Source organism: Myotis daubentonii, chromosome 1 (genome assembly GCF_963259705.1).
Source record: "Myotis daubentonii chromosome 1, mMyoDau2.1, whole genome shotgun sequence".
Taxonomy (NCBI): Eukaryota; Metazoa; Chordata; class Mammalia; order Chiroptera; family Vespertilionidae; genus Myotis; species Myotis daubentonii.
This window is the reverse complement of record NC_081840.1, coordinates 176352388-176375077: the sequence shown is the minus strand read 5'-3', so window position 1 is coordinate 176375077 and position 22690 is coordinate 176352388. Positions and strand designations below refer to the sequence as shown.

The window sequence follows — 22690 nt, the reverse complement described above, 5'->3', positions numbered from 1 at the left end:
CCAGTTAGAGTGGCTCAGTGGTTCGAATCCTGGTCAGGGTACATGCTCAGGTTGCAGGCTCGATTCTCAGTAGAGGGTGAGCAGGAGGCAGCTAATCAATGATTCTCTCTCATCATTGATGTTTTTATCTCTCTTTCCCTCACCTTTCCTCTCTGAAAATCAATAAAAACAGTTTTTAAACATGTTCTGAAATGATTTGTTCATCTGGCTCCCAACCACTGTTGTTAAATAACTCATAGATTGCAATCCCCCACCAAGGAAGCTACAAGGACTTCTCTGCTCACACAGAGCAGCGGAATACAAGCATCTTGTTTTATTGTGCTTCACTTTATTGCGCTTCGCAGAAACTGCATTTTTTACAAACTGAAGGTTTGTGTAAACCTACTTCAAACAAGTCTATTGGTGCAATAGCATCTACTCACTTCATGTCTCTGTGGCACATTTTGGTAATTCTCACAATATATCAAACTTTGCACTATTATTATATTTGTTGTGCTGATCTGTGGTCAGCAATCTTTGATATTAATATTGTCATTGTTCTGGGAAGCCGTGAACTGTGCCCATATAAGACAGCAAACATTAATAAATATTGTGTGTGTTCTGACTGCTCCACAGACCAACCATTCCGTCATCTCTCTTCCTCTCCTCAGGCCTCTCTATTTCCCAAGACACAACAATACTGAAATTATGCCAAATAATAAGTAGTCAAGTAGAAGTGAGAGTCACATATTTCCCACTTTAACTCAAAAGCTAAAAATGACTAAGCTTAGTGAGGAAGGCATGTCTGGGAATGGAAGTGTGCTTGGTGTGAGGGAGGTGGATGAACTCATTGTTGACAAAAACATAAAGCGAAAATCAAATTAAAGGCAGGTTGAAAAAGAGGACAAATTAACGTTTGAATAGATCTATAAGAAAAATAGTACATAACTGAGCCAACTTTAGTTTTGATAATTAAACAAAAATATCTCAGTCTAGATTGAAGAGGGACAAGGAAGAAGAAAGAAACATGCTGGAAGAGTGGTGAATTAATAGGTAGGGAGAGAAGTATGCTACCCCTTATCTAGGTCTTCTCTAGTTTAATTTCCCTCAGCTATAGACAAAAAGACTAACAATAATCTCAGAAAACTACAAGGCTAACATTTTGAAATTCAGGTGTCCCTTTACTGACAAATTTGTCAACAAATTTTTTTGTAAAGCTGGGTTAATAGTTTTACTCAAAGACATTTACTTATTGAAATATATTTTTATTACTATGCCAGAGACCTAGGATTATCCCATCCTATACAAGGAAAGAGATCCAAAATGTCCTATAAAATGTACCACAAAAATTTTAATGGTAGATTTTTCAAATCTTTCTGGGAAGATCTGTTAACTTTTTAAGCAAAATTTCTACTTTGGATCTATTTTTGAATCATTAAAAGACCATCAGCTTCCTTTCACTGGCAGTCCTCATTCTCCGTGGGAGTTTTAATTTAAAAAAATGAAATAATCCCAGTAATATTTGAGAATCTTAACTGAGAACCTTAAGAAAACTTTCTAATATTCTACAGTTTTGAAAAAGGAAGCCAGTAAACACTGTCTTCTCCTCCTCCCATCTCTCCTCTATAAGTATTTTTGGTCTTATATTTTCTATTTCATTTTGAAAGTCTTTCATGAATGCAATGATCTCCTAAATGTGAACCCCACTGTCCAAGTGGTACCCAAACCATCCAGTAGGATGCAAACTTAAATATAAACATATATTGTGGTCTAGAAAATAAATTATACCTTACTCTATTTAATGTACACATTAACACTGGTCCCTCCCATGCACACTTTATCCTGCTGGCAGAGGTCACATATTACCCAGAGTTAAAGATGCGACTTAAAATAAAGCAGGAATTTCTCAGATGGGAGGCTTAACAGAGGCACTCTGAAACATTTAAAACCTTTAAAAACATTATAGTTCATTTTGCCTGCTTTTAATAGAAACTATTTACTATACCATGTATTGATGCCTCAACAAATCACCACAAACCTAGATGCTGAAACAATGCAAATTTATAATCTTATATTCTGTTCTGTAGATAGAAGTCCTCCCTTGGTCTCACTAGGCTAGCATCAAGGTGCCAGCAGCTGAGTGCCACTTTGAACATGTGAGAGAAGAATTTGTTTCCTTGCTCATTCGGGTTCGTTGGCAGATTACAATGCCTGTGGCTGTATGACTGAGGCCTCCATTTACTTGCTGATTGTCAGTGGAGGCCCATTCCAGCTTCTAAAGGCCAGCCTGTTTCTTGGCTCATGACCCTTTTCCCCCATCTCCAAAGCCAGCAACAATAAGGCAAGTCTCTCTCAGATTTAGAATCTCTCTCTCCTTCCCATTGTGTCTCTCTGACCCACTCTTCTGCCTTACTTTCCCACTTTCAAGGACTCACATGATTAGATTGGGGTCACCCGCATATTCTAGGATAACCTCCCCATTTTGAGACCCTTAACCTTAATCACATCTGCTAAGGTTACATACTGTTTGGCCACGTAAGATAACATATTCAAGGATTCTGGAGATTAGGGTCAAGGCACCCCAAGCTTTGGGGCAACCATCATTTTGCCTACTAAATAATGAAATTGTTTTGTGTCATACCTGCACCATAAACAAACAAATACATAAATAAAATTGCTTTAGCTGTATAAATATCTTCAAAATGAAAGGTTTGCTCCACAGTTAAAATATTAAAATATTCCATCTTTCAAATTCCAAAACAACTACTGATTGACACTATAAAAGACTGAAATTTACTGGGCAAATTTCCATAAAAAAACTTGGTATGTTTGATAAATGAGGTTTAAATGGAGTAAGAGGATTAGTAAGTGCACCAACCTGCACTTCTGCCATTTGCAGTAACTAAGCATTCAGAGTAAACTTAAAACCAGTTGTCAAAATAAAGTGAACCTTTAAAACCTTTGTTCACACAAATATCTGTACATGGATGTTTAAAATGCCTTTGTTTATAATTTTCAAAAACTTGGAAGCAACCAAGATAGCCTAAAGTAGTTGAATGGATAAGTAAACTGTGGAACACCCAGACAATGGAATATTAGTCAGTTCTAAAAAGAAATAAGCTATCAAGCCATGAAAAGGAATGTTAAGTGTATATTACTAAGTGAAAGAAGCCAATATGAAAAGGTTACATACTGTTTGATTCCATCTAAAATCATCCTGGAAAAGGCAAAACTAGGAAACAGTAAAAAGATCAATGGTTCCAGAGGCTGGGAGTAGTGGAGGCACTCAGAGGATTTTTGGGACAGTAGAAATACTTTGTATACCATAACAATGAACACATGTCATTTTAAGTTTGTTCAACTCCATAGAATATACAACAGCAAGAGTGAATCCTAATGTAAACTATGGGCTTTGGTGATTATGATCTGTCAAGGTAGATTTATCAATTGTAATAAGTGTACCACTCTGGTGGGGATGTTGATAATGCAGGAATCCATGCAGGGGAAAATCTCTGCACCTTCCTCTCCATTTGCTGTGAACCTAAAACTGCTCAAAAAGTCTTTATCTCATATGGTAAAATTGTGCATGATTTTTTAAAATTTATTTTAATTGTTGAAAGTATTAAAGATGTCCCCTTTGTATGTTTTCCCCCATTGGCCCTCTCCACTCCTCACCCGCCCCTCCCAGGCCTTCACCATGCTATATTGTCTGTGTCCATGGGCTATACATATATGCATACAAGTTCCCCCATTAATCACTCCCCACCCCCCCCCATTCCCCTAACTTTTTAAATGAACATTACTAATATAGCAGTAAGTTATATAACAAATAAAAATACTGACATAACTATCTTTTATAAACATAAATAAATATATGTATTTAATATACATGCCCCAAATTTTTACTTATAAGTGCAAGCTATCAGATTGAAAATTATTATACTAATAAGTTCTTACTAAATATTTCATACTAAACATTTAATTGCTATACTATTTAAAACTATCTAAATAAAATAGTTATGAATCTGAAACAGGTAAATTAGATCTTGATTTGTCATCATTTCAATTGGCTACTGGAAAATGTCTAAAAAAATGGTTACCAAGGATCACAGAATCTTTCCATTTTGGAAACATTCAGCAAACTTTTAAAAAATACCACTTTTTAAATAGGTAACAACTTTAAACATTGAACTTTAAAACTTATAGAGACATTTGAGATAGCATTTATACTTCTTTGGAATGTAGGTAATTTTATTTGCTAATTATCTTAGCACATATCCCCTCATTTCTTGATGTGAAAACATTAAAATGAAATTTATGTGCACTAATAATAGCTACTAAAACCTCTGGTTCTCTGGGGTTTTTTTTTACTGGCTATAGTGTAATAAATATTTTTGAAACCACAAAAAGTAGTCACAAGTGAAGTTGTACATACTGTTAACAAATGGATAATGAATTACAAAATAATGCTTATAGTTTTATTTTTCTTCAGTAGCATGTATTTTCCCTCTCAGTCATGCAATTTATTTATAGATTTTTTTGTTTGTGTTTGTATGCACGCACATGTGTGTGTGTGTGTGTGTGTCTCGTTAACAAAGGGTGTTTCCTTTAAAAATATAGGTTAAGACCTAGCTGGTATTAACTCAGTTAGGTTGGAGTGTCCTCCCATACATGGAAGGGTCATGGGTTCAATTTTCTGTCAGGGCACATGCCCAGGTTTCAGGTTTGATCCTCTGTCCAGGTGCACATGAGAGGTTCTCATTCTCTCCCCACACTGCCTTCCTCTCCCTACCTCTTTCTCTAAAATCAATAAAAATATATCTTACAAACACATGTATTATAAATATATATATATATGTGTGTGTGTGTATATATATATATATATATATATATATATATATATATATATATATATTTTAAACCCATTTCACTTACCAAACTATTCCCTGAGCCCCAGAGCCAATAGGCTTTAGATTCTGGTAGCGCTTGAGAACTGTGAAGGTTGAGTCTCCTACTTCCACGCTGTAGAACTGGTTGTCAACTTTGCTTTTGCTCATGTTGTAATGTTTGGCAATATATGACACATCCACTTGTTTATCGAATCCCTGTGAAAAAAACAACAAAAACATGAGACAAGTGAATTATAGCGCAACACCAGGAAGACAAGCAATCCAATTAAAAAATGGGTAAATGACCTGAATAGACACTTCTCCAAAGGGGATATACAGAAACCCATAGACACATGAGAAAATGGTCAACATCAGAAAAATGCAAATTAAAACCATAATGAGATATCACCTCACACCTGTTAGAATGGCTACCATCAATACTAGTGAACCAACAAATGACAAGTGCTGGCAAGGATGCTGAGAAGAGAATCCTTGTGCACTGTTGGTAGGAATACAGACTGGTGCAACCACTGTGAAAAATAGTACGGAGTTTCCTCAAAAGATTAAAAATGGAACTGCCTTTTGACCCAGTGATACCACTTCTGGGAATATATTCTAAGAATCCCGAAACACCAATTCAAAAGAATATATGCAACCTTATGTTCATAGCAGTTTTATTTACAATAGCCAAAATCTGGAAACAGTCCACGTGCCCATCAGGAGATGAGTGGATAAAAAAGCTATAGTACATGAAATACTATATGGCCATTAAAAAAAGGAATTCTTACCTTTTGTGACAGCATGAATGGACCTAGATATTATTATGCTAAGCAAAATAAGCCAGTCAGAGCAAGATATACTCCATATCATCTCACTTATATGTGAACAAAATAAACTGACAAACAAAATAGAACCAGAGGCATGGAAACAGAGAACAGACCAACAGCTGTCTGAGGGGAGGGGGGATGGGAGGACTGGATGAAAGAAGGTGAAGAGATTAGCCAAAGAATTTACATGCCTGACACATATGGACAACAATGTGGTGATGGCCAGAGGGAAGGGGGTTGGGTGCTGGGTGGAGATAGGCAAGGCAGAGGAGATAGGGACATCTGTAATAGTCTCAACAATAAAAATAAAGTTAAAAAAAGAGAAAGAAGTGCAACTGCTCACTCCAACCCCACACCAACTGAATCAGTAACTCCTTGAGATGGGACCAACATTCTGTTTTATGAAGGCCCTAAGTATTCTGATACACGTTGAGTCACTCACTGAGGGTTTCTCCCCTGAAGATTGCAAAATAGATCACACAGCTCTGCCTGGGATATTTAGAAAGAAAAACTCTGATCATGCAGCAGAAATAATGTTTCTGCATTTGCCTCAGGGAACAGACTTGGTGTCTCTGTGGTCTGCCAGATTCCATTACTGATGGCACACAAACTGGAAACCAGCGTCCTAGTTAGGACAAGGATGACCCCACGCCTCCTGCTGTAATAGGATGGATCACTATGTCCTAGCAAGTGTGCACACTCCTGAGCAGTCCCCTGCATCTTTCCCAGTGCATAGGTACAACAGGACCTTTCATATAATAGGGAAACTATATATACAGACTTGGTGGTAGTTTCATTAAATTGTTAAAACAATCACAGATCTTATACCAGTAGCAAAACTTTGAACAACGAGAGACTTCCCAGTCAAAAAGACACGTAAACACTATTCAAATGAAATGCCTAATACTCTAGCATATTTTCTACAATAACAATTACTCAGTGATCTTTTATCTCCATTTCAGAGCACATAATTTCTCAAAATAAGATTGAAAATCATCATCACAGTAATTGTGAATTCACACACACATTTTCCTTCCAAGTATCCTCTTTATATTTAATTTTGAATTAAACTTTAAATAAAATCTAAAGGTTAGGAAATACATTTTTGGAAGTAATAATTCTCAAATCATTGGGGAAAGGCTATTTTAATTATGAGCAGTAAGACTCAGGGATAACAGCATGGAAATTTTCTTGGATGGCAATGTGTTGTGTTGAAGAACTTCCCCCAGATCTCGTCTGTGCCCTAAGCTTACAAATCCAAATTGAGTTTTAAAAAGCATAGAACATATTTAACACAGTATATTTTATCCCCAATTTCCAGGCAGTCTTGTTTGTCATAACTGTAAAGTTCAAACAAACTTTTCTCTAAGTGCCTGTTAAAATATACCATTAAGCGCACTATGGAAAAATACTGTCAATGCTAAAAAAAATTTCTCCAGTTACATGTTTTAGAATATCCTTAACTTAGGTCCCATAACTTATGATTTGAACTGAGAAGAACCAAAGAGAGCTGATGATTAGAAAGAGAGAAACAAAAATTCATATTGAGAAGAGCAGTAATTTAAGGCAATCCGTTGAGCCCCCCTAAAAAGTGTTGATTCAATGGAACTATGGTAGCACTAAGAATTTGTATTTCTAAAAAGCTTCACACTTTCAGAACTTCCATTTCATTTTATTTAAATTTTATTTCTTAACTACTGTTTACATTCAATATTATTTAGTATTAGTTTCAGGTCTATAGCATAGTGGCTAGACAATCATATACTTAACAAAGTGTTCCCCTGATATTTCTGGTACCCACCTGGCACCATGCAGAGTTACTACAATATTGATGATATGCTATAATTTACATCCCCATGACTATTTTGTAACTACCAATTTATACTTCTTAACCCTTTCACCTGTTTCACCCAGTCCCCTAACCTGCTTCCCCTCTGGCGACCATCAGTCTCAGAACAACTATTTTAGAAAACACGGGAGGTAGTAGATGTCACCATTCAAAGAGGGCTATTTGGAGAGGCAAAAACTGGAAGCAATGCAGGTCAAACCAAGTAAACAAAGGATGCAAAAGTTAAAAATGATGCCAGGATGACTCTCCTTGATATCAGCACCTGTTTATCAGGCCCAGATGTCATAATCCCCAGGGATGTGTTTTCCTATCTCATAGGTGCAATAGAGTGCCTGACCAATGTTCTCTCAATTAGCTCAAAATTTCCATCATCTCTTTATATTCTTTATATTAAATTTATACTAAAATGCTTGGGAAGACTGTCTGAAATTCAAGATTTTTATAAATTCTCAGCAAAATAGACAATCTCTTTCCAGAAAAGAATATGTTGATTGAGTTAATGACAGCCCAGTTCAGTGTGCTCAGTTGGTTGTGCATCGGCCAGGCACCAAAAGGTTACTGGTTCCATTCCCAGTCAAGGCACATGCCCTGGTTGTGGACTTGATCCCCAGTAGGAGGTGTGCAGGAGGCAGCTGATCGATGTTCCTCTCTCACATCGATGTTTCTTTCTCCCTCTCCCTCCCTCTCTCTCTAAATAAATTTTTTAAAAGAAGGAAAGAAAGAAGAAAGGAGAAGAAAGAAAGAAAGAAAGAAAGAAAGAAAGAAAGAAAGAAAGAAAGAAAGAAAGAAAGAAAGAAAGAAAGAAAGAAAGAAAGGAAGGAAGGAAGGAAGGAAGGAAGAAAGAAAGGAAGAAAGAAAAAAAGAAAGAAAGAAAGAATTACAAAGAAGGAATATTATATTTAAAAAATTATAAATCAACACAATGGTAAATTTTGAAGATCATTATGGTTCAAAATAACTACAGATTTAGTATTGTCTATTCTATTGATCAAGTTATTTTTAAAAATAATTCCTCCACTGAATATTAATCTTGTATTTAAATCTCAATAATTATTTCTTTTTTAATAAGAGATATTTTATTTTTAAATTAAATTTATTTGAGTGACATTGGTCAACGTGAACATATAAGTTTCAAGTGTGGGTTTCTATGTTACAAGATCTGTATATTGAACCATGTGCCCACCACCCAAAGTCAAATCTTTCAATAATTATTTCTACGTGAATATAATAGAATTTAATTGAATTTTCTTTTGCAAAAATTCAAGGCAAATTTCTCCTCGTCTCCCATCTGCCAAAAATTTTAAAGCTAAATTAAAAGAAGGCTTTCTTGCCACTGGCCATTTGGTAGGGAGAGAGGAAATCTGTTCTAAATATAATCTGTGCTGTGAAAAGGCTGCACTTTATGCAGGCTTGTAAGGAAGGGCCTTGTGCAACGAGTCCCCATCATCAGTTCAGTTGCTGGCCTATAAGCATGGAGTTTTGCAAAGAAAAATGCCCCATATGACTGATCTTATCCTGCAGGTGTCCAAAGCCTTGATTGCATTTTTCTCATACTGAATAACCTACATTCCACAAGCACTCCCTCCCCATTTTCATGTGTGCATGACTGCTATGTTACTGCTAGTTAATTTTTGAGCAGAAAATATTGAGGTTTAAGAATTTTTAGAGGTTAAGCTTCCTTAGTTTCTTTTTAATGATATGCCTGGATTACTTCTGCACTTAATAGCTCTGAAACCTTGAACAAGTTACTTTATTCTTTCATTCATTTATTATTTATACTAGAGGCCTGGTACACGAATTCATGCATGGGTGGGGTCCCTAGACTTGGCTGGCAATCAGGGCCAATCATGGCCTTCTCACCCAGTCCCAATCAGGGCCAGGGAGGCTGTCTGGCCGGGGGGGGGGGGGGGAGGAAAGACTGCAGGAGGTTGATTGGCTGGTCTTGGGGGAGGGACTGTGGGAGGTTGGCCAGCCAGCCCTGATTGGGGCTGATCAGGGCCAGCCAGTTGGGGAGAGGGACTGGCCATGGGATGGGACTGCGGGAGGTTGGCTGACCAGCCTGAGGGAGGGACCAGCTGGGGGAAGGGACTGTGGGAGGTTGGCTGTGGGAGCGCACTGACCACCTGCGTTGGGCGTCTGCCCTCTTGTGCTCAGTGTGCGTCATACTGACTGATCGACGGGTTGTTCCGGTCGTTCGGTCGTAACAGTCACTTAGGCTTTTATATATATAGATTCCTTGTGGTTCTGAAAAGGATTTGTGCAGCTCACCATAAAAGATATAGGAACACTAAAACCATTAAGTCTGGTTTTAAGAACAAATGTCACATAAAGCAGAGGCTGGGAGATGACAGTCTGCCCCAAGGTCTTAAGTTAAGGGTAGGTACTGCCTTGAGCACAAAACTTAGTGTCATGCTTCCAGAAAGCCAAAGAAAAAATGACAGCAACACAGCACAATGGCAACGAGTGTCTAGTTTTGATTCATCGATCTCATATATGCATCAAAGAAGTTCATAGAAAAGGTAAAATTTCTCTATCACTTACGTACAAGAAGAATATATTCAATAGTTCTTTCTATAATAAACCTGGAACCAAACAATGGGCATAGAATATAGAAATAATCAAAGGATATAGAAATATGTTTCATATTGATACCGTTGCAATAATCTGGTTATTATTTAACAGGAAAGGGACAAAGGGAAGATTAGATAATATAGGCAGGCCATTTATACAGCTTTGCCAAAAGCTGCATTTAACACTTTCCAAGTCTATTCCCTGCTGATCAATGGGGGGAGGGACTGCACAAAGACTGTTTAGACTCAAGCCCAGTAAAGGTCTGAGTGATGTGGAAAGGCGCCTACCTGTCTGCCAGTCATACCGGAGAACAAGTCAGTGGCCAGGATAGGCATGGCCACTGCAAGTTCACAAGACCTGAATATTTAAACTTCCAAACAACAGAAGGTGGCTCTTCTCTCTTCTCTCTCTGGCACACTGGGTTCCCTGGCTCTCCTGTGGCAGGGGGATGTGCTCCCCTGTGCCCACATGGCCCACAGCCCTGTAGGACTCCACACGTGGACTGATGAACTTTAACTTCAATGCTAAACCACACCCGGCTGCAACATGGAACAGCAGCTCTGGACACTGGCCTGGCTTCTGGCTCTGCTGGAATGCTAGCTGCACCTTTTCCAGGACTGGCTTAAGGGGCAGGGGACTTTGGAACCTGAGAAATGTAATTACACACAAATAAAGCCTTCTTCCACATCCCATCCTCCCATGTGATTCTTAGAAAATTCATTTTCTGAAGTTATCCTAAGAACCTCACTCCCACTAGCACCAGGGGAGTTTGAGTCTCAGGTAAATATGACTCATATGAAATTGAATTCCTGATAACAAGGCACAAAGAGAGAGATTTTAATCAACCACTGCACTGCACAAGCTGCAGGCCCATGGAGGTCCCTCAGAAAAGCAGTCATCTGGCATATGCCCTGAAAGGATCCTACTCAGCACCCCCTGCTCAGAGTGTGCCTACAATGGGCCACTGAAAAGAGTGGCCCTTGATGAATGATCATAGTAAAATGCTACCAGAAGCTAACCTCTGTGGGAGCAGCTCTTTTAATAGTGGGAGTTTTCTTCTTAACCACCGTTTCTCATTGGGATTAAAGACCGTAGCCACACTTACAGTTACAGGTTCCACATTAGTCAGGCTGCTTTCTGAGGGGTGCCCATAGCTAGTAAGCAGTATATCCATGAGTCATATGAGTCATATGAGTCAAGGGAAGAAAGAAAGGTGAACTAGTATTAATTGCTTACTTACTAAAGGTGAACTATGTATTCTGTTATATAATACTAGAGGCCTGGTGCACAAATTCGTGCATGGGTGGGGTCTGGCCTGTCTGCCCTTAGGCCGATAGGGCTGAGCAGGCTGGGGGGAGGGGGCACAGGAGTTTGGCCGGCCGACCTCATCCCCTGGTCGAATTCCTGGTCAAACTCCCAGTCAAGGGGACAATGTGCATATTCACCTTTTATTTATATAGGATATTTAACACTAACAACAGCTGAGAAATGAGCTGTTAATTGGCTCAAAGTCTTAGAACTATTAATTAGTGGTCCCAATTAATATGTAATGAAGCTCATCCAATCATTCAACTCCAAGACATGTGTTTTTTTGTTGTTGTTGTTGTTAATCCTCACCTGAGGAATTTTTTTTCCCCATTGATTTTTAGAGAGCATGGAAGGGAGGGTGAGAGACACACAGAGAGAAACATCGAAGTGAGAGATGTTTGCCTCCCACACATGCCCCCAACCAAGGCCAGGGATCGAGCCTGCAACCCCAATACATGCCTTTGATCGGAATCAAAACCACACCCCCTTCACTCTATGGACCATTGCTTTAACCACTGAGGAACCAGTTAGGGCAATGTGCTCTTTTTTTACAAAACCACTCATTTGTTCAGCTAAAATAATTTAAAACAGTGATGTGGGTTTCTTATAATAAAGCTAGCTATGGGAATATGGCTTAGGAAATCAAGATAAATAGATAAATAGCATGTCCTTTTATTTAATAACTAGAGGCCTGATAAATGAAATTTGTGCAAGATGCTCGGCCCTTGCAGCCCCTCTCAGCCTTGGCCAGCCCTCACAGCCCTGGCTTCATCTGGAAGGTCATCTGGACAGTCATCTGGAAGGTTGTCTGGATGGTCGTTCTGCTGTTTGGTCTAATTAGCATATTAGCTCTTTATTATATAGGATTGTCTCGAAATAGAGTGAACATTTCACAATTCAGGATTGAAGCAGACAATCGTGTGTTGGTAATGGAAAACTGGATTTTCAGAACAGGATATAAATTTAATGGGCCTAATTTCATCTATTTGTTAAATATTTATTGAACACTTACTGTATGGCAAGCACTATTAGAGGTGTTATGATATTATATTGATCTATCTCAATAGGCTAGCCAAAATGAATTAGCTGCAAAATGCATCTCCAGAAAATTAACTGGTCAATCTGTTTGATATACTTTAAGTATTGTCTTTTGGATACTGAAAAGTATCTGCCTAAAGTGATGATTCTGCTTTTGGCACAAGTGATATTGAGCTAGTCATTTTCATAGTTATGACTAGCATATCGAGTCGCTTCATGATGCCACTGTAGGATTGTTATGTAAAGTCAGCAGAAACAATGCTTGCTATTCTATTTGTTATGTGTTCCAAGGCATCCTTTAACTATAAAAAAAAAAAATCAACATGCTCAGTCTTAATTATCACATGTATCAAAAAACAAGGTGCTATATCAAAAACCAGTAAGAATTCAAATTTTGACAATAAGAACTCCTCAATGAGGCAGCTATTTTTTGTCATATTCCCAGTAATATTTTAAGCTTTATTTATAACATTCATCTTTTAGAATTTATGTAAAATTCTTTATTTTTTCCTACTGGTGAACAATGGGATATTTGGCTTCTTTGCAAATTATCATAGCATTGTGGTTCTATTTAGTTGCTACTCACTTCAGCCAAAACACTGTACACCAATAAAAGATTTCAAGAAGTTCAAGTTCAAGATTTCAGGAAAAGACTTTCTAGTATAATGAGATTTCCAACTCCAGAATAAAACATAATTGGATAATGCCTTGTGATAATTAATAATGTTGTGAAGATTGAGAGAGAAAAAATCTTAATGAAGTCTTCACACATAGGAAGCATTCAATAATTATTGGGGGCTTGGGGTTTTTCTGATCCATTATTGTTTGGCCTACAGTTATCACTGAGGTCTTTACCTCAAAGAGGAGTAGGTCTTCTTTATGTTTATAAGCCTAGCCACCCTCTCCTGTGCTTTAGATCAGGCAGTGTGCTCTTTGAAGGGAATAACCCTATAATTTATCCTGTATCCCTAATTTCTGCAAGTTACAGATCCATATTATAGGTACTCAGTAAAGACATGCTGAATAAATAAATGGTGGAATCAAATAATAATCAGTCAATGAATAGATACCTACTTTGCACAGAGGCATAGTTTTCTGTGTCATAGCCAAAAAGAAGCCCCCTGAGCTTAGTTCCTTTAGTTCTAGTGCTACTTAAACTTACAAATGTTGCTTCATTAATATGAACCCCCTGTGTCTCAGACTTTCAGAAATCAAGAAATCATTTTAAATAATTGATAACCAACTCAAGCATCAGCAAACATTTAAAAAGGACAATAAGTTAACTTTTTATTTAAAAACTTTCAAATAAATGTTAGGTAAACACTGATTTGTGATTACCAAAATAACCAAAACGCAATGAAATCTATTGCTAATCAACACTAATAAAAGAGAAAAATGGTAATTGGCGTACGAGCTACCCTTTTCATTGGCTAATCAGGGCTATATGCAAATTAACTGCCAACTAAGATTGGCAGTTAACTGCCAACTAAGATTGACAGTTAACTGCCAGCTAAGATTGGCAGTTAACTGCCAACAAGATGGTGGTTAATTTGCATATGTAGGCACAATGCAGGGAGGCGAAAGGGAAAGCAGGAAGAAGCCCCCTGCCACTGACAGTGATCAGAAACCCAGGGGGAGCTAAGAGCTGGGGGGCAGGGCAAAGGCAGCCCTGGGGCCGCCTTGGCCCTGCCCCCCAGCCATGATCGGAGAATCAGGCGCCTTTTCTGCCCTGGCCAGTGAGAGCAGGAAGTAGGGGTGGAGCCAGCGATGGGAGCTGGGCACGGTCGAAGCTGGCAGTCCCAGGAGCTAGGGGTCCCTTGCCTGGGCCTAAAGCGAAGCCCACGATCGCGGGGCCGCTGCAGCTGTGGGTCCCCGCTGCCCGGGCCGGACGCCTCAGTCAGAGGCGTCCTGCAGGGGCAGGGGCGGAGCCCACATGATCGCAGCGCCACCCGCTGCCACTGCGGGTCCCCGCTGCCCGGGGCTGGACACCTAGGCCAGAGGCGTCAGGCCTGGGCAAGGGGCCGATCCTGCGATTGGAGGGTGATGGGGGTCAACGCCTGAGGGCTCCCAGTATGTGAGAGGGGGCAGGCTGGGCTGAGGGACACTCCCCCCTCCCCCCCCCCACACACACCCAGTGCACGAATTTCGTGCACCGGGCCCCTAGTACACTTATAAGATGTTAAGATATTGAAAAAGTGACTTAATTTTGAAAAGCAAGCAAACAATTTTCTACTCCAGAAGTGGTGTTTTCTATTAAGATTTATTTACTCTCTTTTATTTAAAAAGCATTTATTGAACATTTACTGAATTAAAGCAGATTTCTGGGTTTGGAAGTCAAGGATGAGGATGTGTTGGTCCTGTCCCCGAGGTGGTCACCTCTGAGTGAGAAAAACACAAACCTGTACAACTAATGGTAATGCCCATTAGGATCTCATAAATTCTGCAGGCACCAGTGGGTATGCCTGCAGTTTCCAACACGGGCTCTCTCTCTCTGTGTCTATATTCCCTGGTTAAAACCCTGACTCATCTGTTCACTGCACCAGAGGTCCAAAAATAGCACTTTCCACAAAACTTTTTAATTCATATGAAATTTAACAGCTCCGTACTTTTTTGTTCAACTGAGAAAAGAAGGCTTACCTATTTCTCAAGAGGATCAAGAGTTTTTGCAGTTTCAACTCCCTGTAGGTCTATATTTTTGTAAAGGATTCATACTAGTGCAAACTATAAATTGTTCTTTTATTGTCTAACACTTCAAAGACAGATTTCTCCCCAGAATATAACAAGAAACTGCTTGCTTGCAAAAGTTGCTTGATGGGATTATAAAAAAAACAACAAAACAAATAAGAGCAGTTTAAAAACTTAATCCCATTTTCTTCAAATAATTCAATTAAGAAATAAGGCTAATACTATTACAGATAATATAGATATTTTCTGTTGATAAATAACTATGTAGGCAAGTTTATTTTCTGTGATTTCTTATTGATAACAGTGAAAATTGGAAATCTAACATATTTTTAAAAAGCCACATATTAAGATCCAAGAGGTCTGAAGTCTGGATATACTTGATCACTAATTGTTGACAAATTACTTTAGGTCTTTGTATAGTCTCTATGGCAAGAAATTGGGAGCAATCTAACCCTGCTGGTGATTACATGAAACACCACAGCACAAGAATCCATGAGATGTCTCATGAAACCAGAAGCTTCCAAAGAACACATTTTGAAAGTAAATGCCAACATATTATTTTGTCTCTGAAAACAGTGCTACAGGAGAGAGAAAAAAAATAAATGTTATTAACAAATAAAAATTCTATCTGCAAAGTAAATGAGATATGGAGTCCCAATAGAAAGTTTCTGCTTGCTATAATATTTTTAAATTTGGGGAAGTTGCAGACTATGCATTATATTTTCTAGCCACTGAAAGTTCCTAGAAAGCAAAAAGTTCAGTCATTAGAAACGTCACGCTTCACTTCTCTTTATTTCTTTGCTTTAAAGGAGATCTTGTTAGAACTACATTCTGTATCTTTACTCAAATATTGGGAGCTAATTTGAAAATAAATTCAACTTATACAAACACTTTTTGGACTAAAAAAATAGCTGATGTTTTTAGATTTTTAATTAATAAATTTTAAGATCAGTGGTGTGTGTTTTTTGTTTTTGTTTGTTTGCGGGGTTTTTTAATCCTCACCCAAGGATATTTTCCCATTGATTTTTGTTTTAGAGAGAGTGGAAGAGAGAGGGAAAGACAGAGAGAAATATCGGTGTGAGGAAAACACATCAATTGATTGCCTCCTGCACTAGCCCCAACCAAGGCCCCAGACCAGGGAGGAGCCTGCAACCTGCAACCGAGTTACCTGCCCTTGACCAGAATCAAACCCAGGATCCTTCAGTTCACAGGCTGATGCTGTATCCATTGAGCCAAACCAGGTAGGGCTAAATTCAGTTTTAATCTTGAACTATGTAAAATATGAACTTAGTTTTCTTATTTGTTGTTTATTTTTTAAGTGTTTAATGTCCATAGTAAATGGCTAGGATCACAGTCATAAAACTTAAAGTGGTAGGGCTCAGAAATTCATTCATTTCCGCCAGAGAACTATCATAGTTGCAACTGATTACATAATCATGTATCATGTATTCATTCATTAGGTACATATTTGGTAAAAGCCTGCCCTAGGCCACATATTATTGTTAGTCCTGCAGGGCAGCAGTGTGCAAATGAGACAAAATTCCAACAATGTGCTGGTAAATGTTCAACATTTCAGGGGTGTTGGAGGAGGCAAGAGGACTTATTTGTAGCAATTGCTTATTTACATTATGCAAAACTCCTTCCGTGACAGATTTTAATCTACCAACCTCTCATCATTGAACTTAGAGTTGGGAAGAGATGTGTACAACCAACACTTGTGAGCCCATGTAAGCTGGTTCCGACACACCACTGAAAAAATCCTGCCCAAGTAAGAAAATGTACTCTAGTGGAGAGAGAGAAGCAACATACCTGTCACATGGATAATATATCAGATACCGAAAAGTGTGTGTCAGAAAAAAAGAAAAGCAAAGAAGTTGAGGAGGCAGTGTGAGATAAGAAGAGGCAATTTTAAATAGGATAGTCAGGAAAATCTCCCTTTAAAAATGGCATTTTAACAAAGCCCTGAAGTTGTGAAGGAGTGGGCCAAGTGGATAATAAAGGAAGAACACTTCAGGGAGGGTTTCTACTGGCTAGATGGTAAAGGCTTGGGTATTTATTATAAGAATTTTGGTTTTTACCACAAGTAAGATGGGAAAACATTGCAAGGTTTTTGTTTTGTTTTGTTTTGCTTTGTTTTTAGCCAAGGCATGACATGATCTCACTTATATTTTTCAAATGTCATGCTTGGTGATATTTCCAGAGTAAACATTTGGGGGTGAGCTAAGTTGGAAGCTCTTGCAATAATCCAGGCAAGAGGTGATGGTAGTGTGGACCAGAGTGGTAATGGAGAGAATGGTAAGAAGTGATGAGATTCTAGATATGCTTTGAATGTAGAGCCAACAGAATTTGCTGACAGGTTGGATGTGAAGTGTTGCCCAAAAGATAATTCCAAAAATTTGGTTCTAATCAATTGGAAAGATGGATTTAGCATTTACTGAAATAACGAACAAAGACATGTTGTAGGAAAGATCAAGGGCTTGGTTTGGAATATGTGTAATTTGATATGCCTATTAGACACCTAAGAGGAGATGTAGAACAGAGAGTTGAACTACAAGTCTGGTTTCAGGGAAAGGGTTGGGTTGGAGATACAACTGCAGGAGTATTCATGATACTGCTAATAATGAAAACACTGGGACTCGATGGGAGCACCAGAAGAGTGAATGTACATTTATTTAAAACTAGAATCCCAGTGCACAAAATTTGTGCACTTGAGGGGGGGGGTTGTCCCTCAGCCTGGCCTGCTCCCTCTCACAGTCTGGGAGCCCTCAGGGACTGTCCGGCTGCCGTGGAGGTGCGAGAGGCTCCGACCACCGCCAGTGCACTCACCAGCCATGAGCCCGGCTTCTGGCTAAGTGGCGCTCCCCCTGTGGGAGCACATTGACCACCAGAGCCCAGCTCCTGCATGGAACGTCTGGTCCCTGGTGGTCAGTGCGTGTCATAGTGACCAGTCATTCTGCCCTTTGGTCAATTTTCACATTAGCCTTTTATTATATAGGATGGACTTGTCTATTTGACAAACACATATTCCAACACTGTTCTCGGTGCTTTGTGAGTATTAACTGATTTAATTCCCGTAACAATAGAAGATAGGCAGTATTATTTTCCCCTTTTCACAATAAGAAAACTGAAGCACAGAGAGGCTAACTAACTTGCCCAAGGTTACAAGTAAATGGCCAAGAAGTGGTAGATACAATTTCTAGTCAAGGCTCTCCAGCTCCAGAGTTCTTGTAAGAGAAGTTACCAAGGCCTTGAGGCTTCAGTCACCACGTTCGCAGTTTTGGGAGATGAGACTAATCAGCAAATCCTATTCACAGCAGGTGACACATTTTACTTTCCCACAGCAGTTTTAACTATGTTCAGGGAGGATAAATATACCAATGTTTTCTTTCCCTTTATACTTCTGTATATTTTCTCTAAGAAGCTCATATTAATAGGATCAGAAAAGATTATATTAAAATAATAGGAGCTGCAGAGGAATTTTTTTAAACCTTGTTTCAATGGATGCATATCTTTTCTATTTACCACACAGTTAAATGAGAAGATACAATAAAAAATGATTAAAGACAAACTGACGTGAAGCACTCTGCTTGGGGTGTAAATGGAATTATCATAAAATTTACAGTATTTTCCAAAGAACGATTCCTGAGAGAAAAGGGAGCACTATTAATTATACACTGACAACAGGCTTAGGTTAGGACTCCCTTAAGCACATCTGTAACAAGCATAGGTGCCTCAAGGAGCCTCTCTCTTAAAATTAGAGTTGATATAAATACAAGAAGAAATTCCAACCTGCTCCATTCACACGACCAATCATTGTTGTCACCTTCTTACTATTCATTATAGATTAAGTCTACTTATTAAATTCATTATTTATTTGTCATTATTATTGCTTAGATGTTATTACTAACTACTGGTTAGACTGGATATCAGCAAACTGCACATTATTACATAGGAGTATTGGAGCTACTCAGGGCCCATCTGTCCTTAGGATGAGAAATAGTAACAGAGACTTCAGCCTCATTTCAAGAAATTGAAAAGAAATTTTAAAAATGTTAAGTATAAGTGAAACCTAATAAGAAACCACTTTATAAGTGATTAAATGCTATATTTATAATCATTAAAAGGAAATCTCTTCATTCCTATTCTAACTTAAATGAACTACGAAAGAAAAAACATTTAAGTATCCTCTTCTACTTCCTAAACTACTTTTAATATTACTTAAATACTAGATTTGATGTGGAACATGTGCAAGATGGAATGGCAAAATGGAAATACAAGGGAATATACTGTACCTTGTTTTACCTCTAAGAAACACACACCTGACAAAAGGCAATTTTCACATCCAAGGTTGGTTCACTGCAGTAGTACAATAAATGGAGGCTCATAAATACCTACAGAGAAAAAGGAGGGGTGTGACTTTCCAAATCACCTAATTATTCATTATTTAACTATACAAATTTTAATATAATTTGAATTATACACAAGGTGTCATGCACAACATATTTCAGCATGATCCTTATTCAGACCATTAATAAGTGCTTTTCACAAATTATAAATATTAAGTAAAAAAGAATATAAAAATGTCCTATCTTCTATAATGATCAACATTATCACAATCATAAAGAATAGATATAAGAAATTGAGTACACATAATAAATTAAAGTATATCTTATCATATAACAATTTCAGTTCTAGGCATCTAATTTTAAAAATTTCTCAAACATTAGTTTCAAGAGGATATATATATATATATATATATATATATATATGTATATAAGGATGTTTATTCTAGAAAACAGGGACTATTAAATAAAATGTAATTTGTAATAAAATTATATTCAGGAATTGGAATAATTAAATTAGAGTTTAAGGAATCAACATAGATAAAATTTTCAAACATGATGCTGAGTGGGGAAAAAAGCAAGTTTCAAAAGGGTATGAAAACCACTATATTATTAATGTAAACTTTAAAAATATACAAAATGGTAATATATATCACTTCGTTAAATAACCATATAACCATAGACTAAAGAAAATAGGGCACTATATTAACATGGTTTAATCTTGATGGCGAGTACAAATATTTCAATTATATTATTTTCTGCATGTTTAAAATATTTTATAATTCTGTAAAGTTTTAAGAAGACAAAATTTATCTAATGGTATAAATGCTAAGTTACTTGGAAATGATGAGGCAGCATCACAGAAACCCGAGGAAATCTTATCAGTTCAAATAAACACACTTTGTTGAATGTTTATTGTGTGTATGACACAATTCTGTGAGATGAAAGAATTTTAAGACCACATTGACAAAAGACTTGTTTCTGGCAATATGAACAAGTAGATATCCTGAAAACCACTCTCAAGGCAAAACTCCTAAAAAAGGTAGATGGAATATACAAAATATCTTCTAACGTGCATAGCTGAACTGCCCAAAAAAGGCAAGAAAAGTTCTGAGGCGCTGAAAACAATGTGAAAGGATCCATGCAGAAAGTCAATAAGTTGAAGCTGCCGCTTGGCCCAGGCCATCTGCTGATGTCTGGAGACTAGACCCTGAGTTCTTAAGGGCAGCAATGCAGAGTACAGGAAACAAAGCTTCGAATCCACCTATGGTGGGAAATCCCACTGGCGACCCCTGCAAAACTTTTCCCATAGGAAGTTCTAAACACATGTCTGAAGCAAGCTAAACAATCCCAGAAGGAAGGTCTGAATTTCAAGAAAAAAACGTTTTACATTGGAACTTGTGCAGATTTTTAAATTTAAAGAAGAATGAAAGGACAAGAAACTGTAAGACATTCCTGAAGAAAAACAAGGTGGGCATTGGTCTGTGGGGAGGTGGGGGGGAAGCAAGGAATTGCTCTACCACAGATTGAGATTTGTTTTTTAAAGCTCTAGTAATTAAGGTTATGTAGGGTTGATGCAGAGACAGACTAACAATAGAACTGAGAGCCCCAAAACACACATACATATATGGCAGCGGTTCTCAACCTGTGGGTCGCGACCCCTTTGGCGGTCAAACGACCCTTTCACAGGGGTCGCCTAAGACCATCCTGCATATCAGATATTTACATTATGATTCATAACAGTAGCAACATTACAGTTATGAAGTAGCAACGAAAATAATTTTATGGTTAGGTCACAACATGAGGAACTGTATTTAAAGGGCCAGAAGGTTGAGAACCACTGACGTATGGAAACCTGACCATATTATATTTTGTTAATATAGTCACTTAAATCTAATTATATTAAAGATATCTCAGAATAAAGAAAGTGTGCATTAAGTCCTGCTGAGACAATTGGTCATTAATATGAGGTAGGGGAAGGGAGAAAGCACATCCCTGCTGGGAGACAATTCTCTGTGGGCCTCTCACATTTCTGCATGTGTTGCAAACAAAAGTGTTGGATGCCTTTATTCCAGACTATCTTCTTAAGGGTGGTTATACAACAAACAGCCTTGGAAGAGAAAGATAGTGTCTCCCTCTGGAGCAGAAGGCCAACTTTGATTACTTCCCAGTATAACGTAGATAAGATGTCCCTCCGAGACAAAAAGTAAGGCATGTTTACTATCCTATATAATAAAGAGGTAATATTTTAATTAACCCTCACGCCCTCACAAGATGGTTGCCTATGACCAGGCCGGCAGGGGAGTTAGTGAGGGACAACCACACGACTGACCAGCAGGCTGCGTGGGGCAACTAGGCTAGCAGGGGGGCAGTACAGGGTGACCAGGCTGGTGGGGGGGTGGGGGGAGCTGTTAGGAGCGACCAGGCCGGTATGAAGGGGGCAGTTGGGGGTGGCCTGGCCAGCAGTGGGGGTCAGTTAGGGATGACCAGGCTGGCAGGGGGGTCAGTTAGGGGTGATCAGGCTGGCATGCAGAGGCAGTGAGGGGCTTCAGGCTGGCAGGGGGGTGGGGGGCAGTTAGGGGCGACCAGGCAGGCAGGCAGGTGAGCGATTAGGAGCCAAAGGTCCAGGATTGTGAGAAGGATGTCTGACTGCCGGGGATCCGAGGGGTCCCGGATTGGAGAGGGTGCAGGCTGGGCTGAGGGGAACCCTTCCCCCCGCCCATACACAAATTTTGTGCACCAGGCCTCTAGTCCATTATAAAAGATTGAATCCCCTTAGGTTGGAGTTCCTCTACTATAACATAACTACATGTGCAGTTGTCACTTGACCTTCTTTGAGCGACCCTGTGAGAATTGGGGCCTGAGAAATTGTCTTTAGTATTTATATTTTTTATGCTATTACAAATGGCATAATTTTAATTTTCATTTCCCAAATTCTCATTTCTAAAAAAAAAAAATGATTTTTGTAAATGACCTTATATTTTATAATAAATTCATGTGTTCTAGTAAATTCTTGGTTAACACAGAAACTGTCTGCAAGAGAAGACAGTTTTTACTTTTCTTTCCTAATTGCTTTTTCAATCTGCTTTTTCTTGCCTAATTGCAGTACAATGTTGAATAGAAATAATGAGATGATGATTATGTTTGCTGATGACCTCAGATGTATTTATGTGTTTATATTTAAGGTAATCATGAATGTTA

At 38.4% G+C, this 22690-nt stretch overlaps 1 protein-coding gene across 4 annotated transcripts in view; it reads right to left on the bottom strand.

The window, feature by feature from the left end:
- MAPK10 (mitogen-activated protein kinase 10) overlaps positions 1-22690 on the bottom strand; it is a 293550-nt gene that overhangs the window by 135205 nt on the left and 135655 nt on the right. For 3 of the 4 annotated variants that reach the window (XM_059666124.1, XM_059666105.1, XM_059666096.1), the window contains exons 3-4: positions 19466-19537; positions 4915-5084 (exon numbers count right to left, since the gene is read on the bottom strand). In XM_059666124.1, coding sequence (XP_059522107.1) covers positions 4915-5084; positions 19466-19531 — 236 coding nt within the window. In that variant the 5' untranslated portion in view covers positions 19532-19537. Of the gene's footprint in view, positions 1-4914; positions 5085-19438; positions 19538-22690 lie in introns of those variants that run through there. The other variant, XM_059666115.1, reaches the window with a different exon arrangement.